At 40.9% G+C, this 13,681-nt stretch overlaps 1 protein-coding gene across 23 annotated transcripts in view; it reads right to left on the reverse strand.

Annotated features, from left to right (window-relative positions):
- The window catches only part of SLC11A2 (solute carrier family 11 member 2), a 47,420-nt gene that overhangs the window by 25,738 nt on the left and 8,001 nt on the right, over positions 1-13,681 (reverse strand). For all 23 annotated transcript variants that reach the window (XR_011540427.1, XR_011540423.1, XR_011540426.1 and 20 more), the window contains 11 exons: positions 10,180-10,251; positions 8,535-8,683; positions 7,597-7,722; positions 7,038-7,157; positions 5,490-5,596; positions 4,389-4,459; positions 4,214-4,281; positions 2,735-2,890; positions 1,900-2,058; positions 988-1,074; positions 142-261 (listed from right to left, as the gene is read on the reverse strand). Coding sequence is in view for 15 of the 23 variants with exons in the window: in XM_008512384.2 (XP_008510606.1) it covers positions 142-261; positions 988-1,074; positions 1,900-2,058; positions 2,735-2,890; positions 4,214-4,281; positions 4,389-4,459; positions 5,490-5,596; positions 7,038-7,157; positions 7,597-7,722; positions 8,535-8,683; positions 10,180-10,251 (1,235 nt within the window). In the remaining 8 variants the exon portion in view is untranslated. The remainder of the gene's footprint in view (positions 1-141; positions 262-987; positions 1,075-1,899; positions 2,059-2,734; positions 2,891-4,213; positions 4,282-4,388; positions 4,460-5,489; positions 5,597-7,037; positions 7,158-7,596; positions 7,723-8,534; positions 8,684-10,179; positions 10,252-13,681) is intronic.

The following is a 13,681-nucleotide window of genomic DNA, read 5'->3' on the forward strand; positions in this document are numbered from 1 at the left end:
ACACAGAAGCAGGATGAATGTCTGGAAAAAGAAAAAGGTCAAAGGAAGTTCAGGAAGACCTTAGAAGCATGGGATTAAGAAGAAGTAACAAAAAGGCAATGTCCTCTTCCTCTAGTCTATAGCAGTCAAAACACCACGTACCTCCATGACAAACTGGCCAGAATAGGTTCCTGTCATGGTGGAGCTCTGTCCTGCAGCCAAGATGCCCACTGCCCAGATGTAGAGTGTGGCAGGCCCAAAATAACATCCCAGCACAACACCCTGGGAGGAGCAAGAGAGAAAGATATGTATGTGTCAATGATCAGCTTAGGTAACACCCAAAACAGCACTTCTCCGTGGCATTTCTCCCTCTTCTTTGCCACGCACCCACCTACACCAAGTGCCGCACTGGGCACTATCCCCAAAGCTAGACCCAGGTCCTGACCTCATCATAAAGGCTTTCAACCTAAATTTTGCTGGATGTCCCGTCACTCCTCAGCCTACTCCCTTCTCTTCTCCAAGGTCCTAAAGCCTTCATCCTCAACCTATATCTTAAATATTTAAAAAAAAAAAAAAAAAGGCCTGCACCACATTTCTCAAATTATATCCCTTAACATGCTATTCTGGAAGATGGTAATAAGAGTGAAGAGAAAGGTCAAATAAATAATTCTACTCTTGGAGGTTCACAATGTAACCAACATAAAAGGAACTGAGAGACCCCAATAAAGAGCACTTTATCAGGAACACTTCCTTTAGTCACCCCAGTTAATATCCTATAGAACAATATACTGTCAACACAAGTTTGGGAATTGCTGATACAATTCATCTTTCCAGCTTATCCTCTATTCCCTCTATGTAATCCAAAATGTTTGTCTGGCATCTGAACCTCTGAAATAAATGACATTCCAGAGAAGATGACCTCAGCTCTGAAGTGAACCCACAGAAAAGACTGGATACTATTCCCAGAATACTGATTCAGGAGCAAAGACCACAAATCTGAAGGTTTACCCCTTTGTAGATGTCCACAGCCAGTGTTGTGTTATCGTTAGGAAAAAGGTGAGTATGGGGACTGCTGCTGTTTCTACACACTTCAACCTGGAACACAAAGCAGTTTAGAAGCAACTTTTATTTTCAAGGCAAGGACCAGATAAGAAGAGGTCTCCTACAGATCACATGCAAGTCATTTATGAGACATAGGCTGGAGGTAAGACACTGGATACAGGTTGTGATGGGGACAGAGACTGGCTGTAATGTCACGTGTGGTCTTCCTCCATAATCTTTCTATACCCCCATGTAATCAAAAATATTTACTGAGTTAGAGTGTGCATGGTAATACATAAATCCTGGGTCATTTTAAATAATGAAAGGGGGAGAGGGCCCTTAAGATGGCTTCAAATATGAGAGGACACCCAGAAGAGGGAGTCCTTAGTCCAAGCAGAACCAGAAATCAGAGGTCTTATAGATGGGAAAGAAAGTGGTGATCAAAACTAGATAGGTGGTCAGGAATCAAGGTGACAGAGAATTCAAATTGACAAAACAGTCTGTCCCAGCCACAGGGTCTATTTTCTGTTTGTTGACTCTTCCCAACCTGTCCTGAACACCAAATGGCAGGACTGGCAGTTGATAAACAGGAAACAAACGAGGATGACAAAGAGCCAAATAGATGTGAAGCCACCAACAGCATAAGGCAATCTTTAGTCTGAGGCAAGCTCCCTTCTTAGCCAAAAGCTGGGAAAGATGGGTCTAAGCTTGGTCAGTCCCCAGACTATAGACCCTGACCAGTGCAGTGATTTAGGGGTCAGCACTGAGGCTAGAGATCTATTTCCCCTGAGGTCCAAGTCATTGTCATATTTTCCTACCCCATTCCAGCCTTCACCTTACCCTCACATTTACTACCACTCATGACCCTGGCTTACTCACCACTTGCTCATTGGTTTTCTCAAAAAATGCTTCAGCAAAGACTGAGACAACAAAGACGTTGATGATGAAGGAAACAAAGAGAGCAATACAGGATTCAATGAAAAAGTACTTATTAGCTTCTCGAATTTCCCGCTTATTGGCTCGGTTTATCTGTCTGGACTAGAGAGATAACAAGAGCAGTTATTTTTTGACTAGTTGGAACAAGTTTCCTTGTAATATTTCAAGAGTTTAGAGTCAGCTAAAAGATTTAGAGAGCAAACAATTGACCAGATGAATTATGAGAGAACTCACTTACATCCTAGTTCATTGAGTAAGAACTTCATGACCCTTTGACGACATTGCACACTCCCCAAATAGGGAAGAGTGACTAAGTGACTAGTGAGCTCTTAGTTATTGTGGCTAGGAGAACCACTGACCTACAAAAACAAGCTGATTTCAGTCCTAAGAGGTGTATAACCTTAATTACAAAGGTCTCTGAAATCTCTCAGCAAACTATTGTGTAAGACTGACTGGTAAAAGCCTGTTTGGGCTCCTTTACTCCTGACCTCCACAAGGCCACTCAGGCTTCTGAGATGGAAACACAAGAGAAAGAGTGCACTTTCAGGCCTTTTATGAAGAACTTTAGTCCCAGCTTCTCTGTGGAGTCAGTTATCTCTGGTCACCAAGGGTGATAAAAACAGAGTCCAAGTGTGTGGAGTTTATAAACGTCCAACCATGGGAAAACAACTTGCTCATTCAGGACTCTTAACTGTTGTAAACTAAGTGGTGTCCCTTGCAACTGGTCAGCCCCCCGATGAACGATCCAAGAGGCCACTGAGATAACGGCCTTGCTCACCTTGACTAAGGCAGAATGCAAGTACATGTTGTGTGGCATGATGACAGCTCCCACGATGCCCACAGCCTGCTCAATCTGTGGGGTGCGACAGCCTGAACAGCCTGGCACGAACATGCCCTTGAGTACCTGGCTCTGGCTGGGTCTCACTGTAATATACTACAAACCAAATGACAACTATTAGCCTTTACTGCAAAATGAGACTAAGTACTGGAAATGCTCAGCATCCTTTACTCCTTACAACTCCTTCTTCTTCAACAACTATCTAGGACAATGAGGAATATGGAATTATCAAAAAAGCAAGCAGCGTAAGGGGCTTGCTGCCAGAGGTCAGAGAATTCAGTACCAGGGTATCATATTCTAGATATACAAAATAGATGAGTATAGAATGTAATTAATATTCTAAAGGAATAAAATGGCTGCTAAGTGCCTTATTGATATGAGCTTCACAATAACTCCTATGAGACAGATCCAGAAATACAGAGTAAATTCTGATTATCCACATTTACCATGCTTCTGTTCATCTATGTTCATCTAAAAATCACTTACGTTTGCCACTAGCATATGCTGAGACTCATTCATTAACACTTCTTACATGTACTTTTTCTGGTTCAGCATTTCTCTTGGAAACCTGAGAGCAAGCTGCATAATCTACTCATAGATTAGATATATTTTTTGATTTTTTGTGGGTTTTTTTTTTGAAGATTAGCCCTGAGCTAACAACTGCTGCCAATCCTCCTCTTTTTGCTGAGGAACACTGGCCCTGAGCTCACATCCGTGCCCATCTTCCTCTACTTTATAGGTGGGACACCTACCACAGCATGGCTTTGACAAGTGGTGCCATGTTCGCACCTGGGATCTGGACCGGCGAACCCGGGGCTGCTAAAGTGGAATGTGCGAACTTAACCGCTGCGCCACCGGGCTGGCCCTAGATATATTTGTTAAAGTTTAACCAGGCCAATAAGCAGAAATCAGTTTATAACGATTGGACATAGAAAGATGCTCTTACTGCATATAATGGTACTGATTCCCAGGAATGTTTGGGTTGGGGCACAAATCAGGAAATATCCACTATATCCCCTAGTTTTAACTGTTGTAATACAGGGAAAGTTCAAGCTGTAGTTAATACAAACCAGGATAGCAAAACCGAACCCTCTAAGTTAAAAGCCAAGAATAAACCTGTAATCTCCTCCCTAACTTTCTCCAAGGCTGTTCTGTTGTCAGGATGGCCAACTTGGAACCAGGGAGTCTAGTCTGGAAAGTCCTAGAAAGTCTAGTCATTTTTGACCTAGGAGTCCCTGCAGGCCTTCCTGGGCACTACTCTTTGCTATAGATCATATTCCTTCAAAATTGGCCCAGGGATGAACTGGCTTTTTGTTAACACACATACAATTAAACCATCCTAGCATTATACTATCTTTTAAAATAAAAGGGAAAAAAAATTTTGTTTTAAAAAGGTAATGAATCGCCTATAATACTTGCCTCATATCCAAATGTGAGGGCCATAACGGTGATAAGAAAGCCAAAAAATGCTTCTAGCTTCCGCAAGCCTAAAGAGAAAAATGCAGCAGTGAGCTCACAGAAGGCAGACTTCCCCATCAGCCACAAGATGGAAAGTGGCTCCTTTGACTAATCCCTCCATTCCCACTCTCCTTACCATATTTGTCCAAAAAGAGAAATACAAAGGTATCTGCAATGGTGATGAGAACTCCACCCCAGAGAGGAACCCTAGGTCAGAGATGAGAAATGGAGATTAGGGGCTGGCCCAGTGGCACAGTGGTTAAATTTGCATGCTCTGCTATGGTGGCCCAGGGTTTGTGGGTTCAGATCCCAGGCATGGACCTACATACTACTCATCAAGCTATGCTGTGGCAGTGTCCCCCATACAAAACGGAGGCAGACTGGCACAGATGTTAGTTCAGGGACAATCTTCCTCACCCAAAAGAAATAATTTAAAAAAATTTTTTAATTTTAATTTTTTTTTTTTTTTCAAAAAGAGGGGGGCTAGCCCAGTGGCATAGCAGTTGAGTTCACACATTCTGCTTTGGTGGCCTGGGATTCACAGGTTTGGATCCTGGGCGCGGATCCACACACCACTCAAGCCACGCTGTGGTGGCATCCCACATAAAGTACAGGAAGATTGGCAGATGTTAGCTCAGCGACAATCTTCCTTGAGCAAAAAGAGGAAGATTGGCAACAGATGTTAGCTCAGGGCCAATCTTCCTCACAAACACACACAAAAAGAAATGGAAATTAAAGGAAAGAAAAACGCTGAGAAACACTCTTCCCAACAACTGTCCAGATATACAACACATGGAAAAGCAAGAACTTAAGAGAGAAGGGACAGTGACAGGAGGCCAGGCCTTCAGTAGTTTAGATCACACCATCAACTGAATTACATTCATTTAAACTTTGATTGTTCTAGTATGTCAGACATTTAGGATACAAAGCTGAAAAGTATGGTCTTACCCTTTAAGGAGCTCACCTTCTAGTGGGATAAACTGACGTACAAATAAATAATTGTAATACAAATGCCACACACTGTATAATAGAGGTATGTATAACCTGGCATAAGAACATAGAAGATATCGAGTCTACATCTGCCAGGGGAGAAGAAACTGGTTCCAGAAAGGTTCCACAAAAAAAAATAATACTTGAGTTGAATCTTAAAAATTGACAATGCGTTGGGTTTTTGTTTTTACATTTGCTTTGAAATCTAGCAAAATGCTGATTACTTTCTAGAGGAAAACCCCCTCACCTTCCCATAGACAAGAGATTGATGGCAATGGCTGAGCCAATAACTTCTTGCATATCTGAGCCAATGATAGCCAACTCCACCATCAGCCACAGGATAATTCGTGGGACCTAAATACCAAACAGCAGAAAGACACAATTCTAATTAATCATTTCTAAGATTTTCCTCCATAGTTTAGAATTCACACTTTGGCAATGACCCATAAACAGTTCTTTATAAGCATTCAGTCTAGAGATGAAGTACCAGAACTTTGCTCCACTTGGCCCATCATCGTATTGTAGCCGCTAGCTGGAAAAGGCAAAGGTGCTTCCACGTGGCAGAGCCTATGAGCCAAGGTCAGGGCAGCAGCTGATCCTAACTTTTTCTCTTTCCCTTCCACTCAAGAGAGGAGTGGAATTTCCATTCATTAATTTCCACTTAAAATTTCCTGTCTAAAAATAATTCTAAAAGTTTTAGGGGAAAATGAAGATACTAATATGGTCAAAATATTGTCCAGGAGAGAACAGAAAATGAGTGCAGAAGAAAATATCTATCCTGACCATAGCTGAAGGGACAAAACACATGTGAAAAGGCTAGTGCCATCCTTAATGTAATAATAATACAGAAGAAAGTGAAAAAGGATGGACATGCAAAACGGCTCTGGGAAAAGTGGTTGGAATTGGATGGTGTATAACAAAATAGGAAACTAATCTGGTCAAACAATCCAGCTGAAAGACAAATTTGGTTAATGCTGGCTCACTGAGGCCAGGAAAAGAAAACCACCTCCAGGTACCTACTATCCAAAAACTCTGTCACACAGAACAACTGTTAAGGTACATGAAGAAAGAGAAGCTAAAGAAATGATAAATTACCAAGGGTTTTTTTGAGAAGCATATATGAAAAAAATAAAGCAGATAAAGATACTTTCTCACAGCCAGGAAAGGAAACTAAACACTTAGGACAAATCAGAGGTAGATTAGTATATTATCTAGAAATGAAGCTAGGTTAAAGCTATCTTCCAGACATAGGGTCCATTCCTGCCTTAGGTGGCCATAAGAAAGCCCGAAATGTCCAGAAGGAAGATCTAGAGGACAGCATAACCTCCAGGGTCAGGGTAAATTGAAAAATAATTAGTTGCAAATCCAAAGATCCTGCCACATATAGTTTGTAATAAAAGGAAAAAACTTACTTTTTTCAAATTGATGGCAAAGTCAAAAAAGTAAATATGTATAACGCCAAGTGATGGAGTAATATGGATGGATGTATGAATGAAAGTGCTTAGAGAGAGTAGGCCTCCCTCTCCATGGGCTGGGCACTGCTAGATGCCAGAAAACAAAGTGAATGATAAATTTTTACTCAAACAGCAATTTTCTAAGGAAACTTTGTGGGAAAAAGGTGAATCTCAAGTTAGATTTTGAAGGAGCCAAGAACCATAGCTTAGCAGCAAGAGAGGTTATAAAATCTCCCTTGGGACTGTCATGTTCTCCACCGTTTCAGTACAGTGGAGCCAGCACATATTGCCAGACACATAGATTCTTATGATGAGTAACAGACAGACAGTACATTACTCACCCTGGGATACTGACGATGACACACTTCAGCAAGATGCAGGCCAGTAACCACTCCCAGTCTAGCTGCAAGGCGCTGGAGCAGAAGCCCCACAATGGTGGCCAACAGAAGAATCCAGAGCAACTAAAGAACAAAATCCCACCATAACACTATTAAACAACTCGGGTTTTGAACAAAATCCCACCATAACACTATTAAACAACTGGGGTTTTTTTGTTTGGTTGTTTGGCAACATGAATGGGAAACACTACATTCAGGAAAGAGCCCAGGTCAGGAATCAAGTGACCCGAGATCTGTATCAGATTCTGCACACGACCTTCTCTGTCATCTTGTACCTTTCTGAGCCTTAGTTTCTCCCATCTGCAGGTTCCCCTTTGTTCATGGAAACTATGTGGATAAAATAAAATAAAAACCTGATGGGAAAGTACTTAAGTGTCACTGCCAATGAAGTATCTGCATATAGCCCCCAGGGTTGATGTCCAACAGGCAAGGTAGAAAAAAAGGATGTGAGGGTGTGTGTTGTGTGTATTTAAAAGGGACAGGGGTAGGACTAGATGTTCACCTTAAATCCAGCCACTGCTCCAGACTGCAAATCAGATTCGATGTTTCCTGGATCCAGGTAGGCAATGCTCATAAGAAAGCCTGGTCCCGTGAAAGCCCAGAGTTTACGAAAGCTAAAACAAGAGTACTATACAAGAGAAGAAAAGAAATCAAACTTTTTTTTTTTTTTTTTAAAGATTTTTTTTTTATTTTTTTCCTTTTTCTCCCCAAAGCCCCTCTGGTACATAGTTGTATATTCTTTGTTGTGGGTCCTTCTAGTTGTGGTATGTGGGACGCTGCCTCAGCGTGGTTCGATGAGCAGTGCCATGTCCGCGCCCAGGATTCGAACCAACGAAACACTGGGCCGCCTGCAGCGGAGCGCGCGAACTTAACCACTCGGCCACGGGGCCAGCCCCAGAAATCAAACTTTTTATCACCTCCAAACTACTCATCTAATTCACTACTAATCTGTTATTTTATCACATATAAAGCAACAATATCAGCTTCACAAGAACAAAGGATTTAGGATGTTGGATACTGTGTGTGTCCAAGTTTCCATCTTATCCAATTCTTATCAACGAGCTGGCCACTTTTCTATCCAAATAAGAGCCCTTCCCTTCCCTGCTCCTTCCATCAGCCTCTTATTCTAAAACCCAAGGAACAATATCAATACCTCTGTGACCAACCATTACCAAAATGGGACAAAAGCCACTGTAAAAATGGAACATGAAATTCATGCTTTCTTAATCAAAAAATAGTCACTAGTACAATTTGGCAACTGTTTTCAAGGCCCTCATTTTCCTCAACAGTTTGTATTTATTCTGATTACAAAACTTCAGTCTTCAGAGATTGCTTGCCAAAATTAGATCTAAGGCTGTTGATCTTGAGTTGTCCGGCAGACTTTTCACTCACAGGCTTTCCCTAAATAATAATATTCTCCTCCAAGAACCTGTCACTAACCTCCTCCTCAGGAATGGCGATTTTCTCATCAAAGTAGGTGGTGAAGGGTTCCTCTGAGTGCCCAGTAGACTGAGGAAGAGAGGAGTTACTATAGGCAGAGTTGATGGCACCAAGACTGGCAGAGTCCCCATGGTCTCCAGAAGCATCATCTGAATTAACAGATTTGAGAAGAAATTAATAAAAATGAACGAATACGCTAACTCTACCTTAGTAATACTGAAACTAAATCTTTTTAATACCTAAATGCACAAGACCAGCCTGACTCTAGCACAATTGATTTCCAATAGTTTATTTTTATTTATATTTTTAATAAATTAATTTTTGAACAGGCAATACATTCACATCATTGAAAATTCAAGAAGTACAAAAAGGCTTATGGTAAAAAAGCTCCCTCTCACCCATCTTCCACAGTCACTAAGCTCTAAATCAGTCTTAACACTAATCTCACAAATGGTTTTCCTACCTTCACACTTCTATTCCTATTGGCAATTTTCAGACCTATTTCACTTTCTTCTAAAAATACTGATGTCTAGGGCTCAAAATATAACATTCCCAGACTAGCCCCATTGGTACCTAAAATCGTAACTTTTAGAAGAAACTAACTAGATCAGTCTAGTGGAAGACATACACATACATACATACACACACACAAACACACACACAAACATCCCCATTATTGGGCAGGACTTACTCAAAGAATTATCCTTGGACATTATACCTCTGTCAGGCTTCTCAAAAAATGCGGAAGCTTCAAAATCCTCCCACAGCTCAAGCTAAAATCTGCAGCTGCAGGGAAACCACCACGCAAGAACCCTCTGCCTCCTGACTAAGGTCTGCAGTGAAGAGCCTCAGGTCACGGGGTGCTGGCACTCTCGTGACAGGAGGGCTCTTCTCAGAGGAGCATCAGTGTTCCCTCGAGATCTGCATTTTGCAGTTCATCTTAAATGCAGGGAGGGGGAGGGCCTGGGAGAAAAGGGCTAATCTGCCAGAAAGATACAAAGCCCAGTGTGCTGTAGCCATCAAATGGCTATTTTGAACCACGAAACTCTAATCTCAGTGTTTCCAAGAAATCCCTGCAGCCTCCAATTAGCCAAACAAAAGCTTTCTTTCTACAGGGAGCTGACCCACTTCATCTTAAGTGGCCCTGAATTGATGAGGAAATTTACAGAAAAGGAATGGAAATTCTAAAGGGGAAATTTAGTATTAGGAACGATTAGTCAAAGCACTCAAGAAGTTCTAATCAAACACACAGTAGAAGGTGCTCACTCAGTATTTTACTGCTCCATACACATCTCAAGTGCCAGGAGCAGCCAAAGCACTCTGGACGTCTTTATGCCAGGTCTGCAAATAATACTGCCCCGCAAGCATTACTGCTATAGAAGCCAAACTTGTAGCTATTTTGGCTCATCTCAGAATTAGAAGTAAGATATGAGGCAGGTCTCTGTGCCTATAAACCCATTTTCAAGTCACCAGATGGTGACTTCTGAATGGAGCAGGTCTCCATGATGATATTGTCGGCTGGGGTAGAAGAGATGGGGACAATTTTTGTTGGAATAGGGAAGCAGGAAAATAATGTAAATTTATATTATTGACTTAAGCCTAAAACCAAACAAAAATTAGACAATAACACAAAGCTGTAAATTACCATCTGGCATCTTCTGTTCAGGACCCAACACCATGGTGGATACCTGAGTGCCGGAGTTCTTAGAATAGGATTCTGGAAAGGAGAAAAAGGAGGGGGAGGAATTAGCAAAAACAAACAAGTTCAGAACCAGCATTTTGTTACTCTGTACAAATCAACATTTACTGGGTGAAAAAAGTAATTCTTCTACTGAATTAGATAACCTCGAAAATAATTAGTTATCAGAGTATGATTAAAATTTATTTAGTAAAAAATGTAAAAGTCTTAAACACATTTTTGCTAGGAAGACTTCAAAACCAAACTGAAGCAGAAGGTATTTTGGAGAAGTAGGCAAATACTTTTTTGTGTGTATATGTGGTGAGGAAGACTGGCCCTGAGCTAACATCTGTTGCCAATCTTCCTCTTTTTTTGCTTGAGGAAGATTGTCCCTGAGCTAACATCCATGCCAATCTTCCTCTATTTTGAATGTGGGATACTGCCACAACATGGCTTGATGAGTAGTCTGTATGTCTGCACCTGGGACCTGAGCCCACCAACCCTGGGCCACTGAAGCCGAGCACGGGAACTTAAGCACTAAGTCACTGGGCCAGCCCCTTGGCAAATACTTCTTAAGGAACATCCACAGAGAGGTGCTAGGCAACCACGCAGTCTCTGCTTTTGCCTCCAGATTAACCCAAATATCTAAAACCAGACTGATTTCGCCCCATTTTTACGAGTTTTTAAGGACAGCGATCTGTAACTCTCTTGATCTAACAATTTAAGTTAATGCTTCAATTTTCTGGGAAGGGGGAGAAAAGCACATCACCAGCATACTGGTAGTGGAGGACCACTATTCTCAGCCTCAAAGTTCCCTGAGAAGAGACCTCAGCTATAATGTTTCAGATCTCATTCCCCAACCCTTCAACAACTGGGAGAAGAAACTAATGACCATGGCCCTCCCCTCCTGGGCTCTCAAGGAGAGCTAAGGACCAACAGGACCAGGCATGGTCTGCAGGATGCCAGCAATTCTCTCCATCCTGCAATAAGCAACCTGTGGGGGATGGGGTGTCCCAGATGTCCAGCATCCTATTGGGTTAAGTTTAACTGGGGGGATGGGAGGATATTAGTAAGCCCATTTGGCCACAGATCTATGGCATATTCTCTAGTCAGCCCCACCGTTAAGGGTGTTTTTTTTTTTATTTCAATTAAGTAATTAAAGAATCTACTTCCCAGTTGATTCCAAATTTAGAAGGGAAAAGACAAGGTAATATTTATTGTTACCCCCTCACACACTTAAATCTCAATAACAACTATCCTACTGAAAAAGTCATGAAGCCTTCCTTTAGCTTTCTTTTACTGCTTAGTCTTTTCCACTCTTGTCCCTTTTTTGCTTCTACTTTCTTTTTCAGATAATCTACTAACATATTCTATACCTATCTTATAAAATTACAGAGTTCAGATCTGAAGGGGATTTTACGTTTCATCTGTCTTCTGGGGTGTAAATCATACCACCACTCGTTAATTTGGAAAACATAATCTTTCATCTCTATCGTCACCAATATCAACTATTTTCTTATAATGGACGACTAGCCACGTCCCTCCTATCAGATTTTGAGCCACCAGATGGCTAAACACCAGCCAACAGACCTCAATGACACTTTCTAAACCCAAACCCTCTTTCAGCCAGTTACAAGATCACCTCACCAAAATGGGATTTACATATCCGACCACACCGAGTATCAGTAGCCACTTGGATTCCAATCACAGCACAGCTCCTTGGCCCCACCCAGAACGTTTTTACTTTTATTTTATATATAATTCTAAGAAGCCAGGTTATCAGGTTATCCTAACCCATAATAAATTAGAAACCACAAATCAGATCTGAGACTATGGCTCTTACAGGAAAAGGTCTTGAGCCATTTGGTATGAGCCAAAAAAGTCCTTGCTTATATTTCAATCAGCTCTGAGAACATTATTATTTAAAATATTACTATTAATATATTATTAATATTATATTATTATTATTAAGAACAACTCAAGTTTCTAATCATGGCCCTACTCACCAAGAACTGATTAAATTAGATTACTTTTGTAGTGATGGTTGATACCCTGTTTAAGAAGGCACAGAGGGGTTGGCCCCGTGGCTGAGTGGTTAAGTTCCTGTGCTCCGCTTCGGTGGCCCAGGGTTTCACTGGTTTGGATCCTGGGCGCCGACATGGCACTGCTCGTCAAGCCATGCTGAGGCGGCATCCCACATGCCACAGCCAGAAGGACCCCCAACGAAGAATATACAACTATGTACCAGGGGGCTTTGGGGAGAAAAAGGAAAAATAAACTCTTTAAAAAAAAAAATTTCATCATGAAATATTTCTGTCTAAAATTATTTGACTGTCACTTTTGCAGACTACAGGCTTGGAAAAAGCCTGTCATGATGAAATTTTTAATTATTATTAGTATTCTAAGTGATTATTCCTAGACTAATTACATACAGAGTGGATAAAATACAAGAAGTCTGGTCATCTCTCTGAAATCTCAGGAATGTATTATTCCAAGAGAGAAAATGGACTCTAGATTCCAACTTTCTCATCAAAACTTTGAGTCAGCACACCATAAGCTCCATTGTTTACAGTGTCCATAAAACATAACAGGACAGGGAACAGTGAGGGTCAGTTATGCTTTGTGAGCCGCACACTATTTAAGTCTCCATGACAACGTAACACCACATGGAAGCAGTAAGTTAATATTAAGATGGGTTTTCTCTCTAGGATGGCACCACCAGGTAATTTCAGTCATTTAATTACATTAAGGAAAAGATGAGGTTGCGATACAAGCAACCAGAATCAACCCAGCAATATTTCGATAATTACGATTAATACTACTTTGATATTCTAGTTCACCTCTAACTATAAAGTGCCACCTTGTCTTAAAGCCAGTAAGTTTCCTATCAAACAGCAATCAACAACAGAAAAATGGCACTCATGGTTAAATTTAATATAACTATTTTTTCCCATTCCTTATCAAAAGTTGTAAGACTGTTTTACAAGATAAAAATGCTAATAAAGTTACATTTTCTGTGTAAAATGACAAAAGTCTACATATCCTTTGACTCAGCAATTCCACTTCTAAGAACGCATCCTAAAGAAACACTAAATATCCTAAAGGATATTTCCCATAGCATTGTTTGCACTATCAAAAGACTAAAAACAACCTAGATCTTAGCAGGGGACTGGTTAAATAAACTACGTACATTCATAGGATGGAATACCATGCAGCTATTATAAATAAGGCAGATCTACATGTATTGATAGGAAACAATCTCCAAGGTACATTTTTAAGTAGAAAATCCATCAGAGAACAGTGTGCTATCATTACATAGTAAAAAGGAGAATACACACATGTACATCTACAGACTATCTCCAAAGGACACGCCAAAAACTGGTAATGCTGTCCTTAAGAGGAAGAAGTGAGGGAGCACAAATGAGGTCAGGTGAAAGGAAGACCTCTCACTCAATATACAGTGTATTAT

This window comes from Equus przewalskii, chromosome 5, assembly GCF_037783145.1.
Source record: "Equus przewalskii isolate Varuska chromosome 5, EquPr2, whole genome shotgun sequence".
In the NCBI taxonomy this organism is placed as follows: Eukaryota; Metazoa; Chordata; class Mammalia; order Perissodactyla; family Equidae; genus Equus; species Equus przewalskii.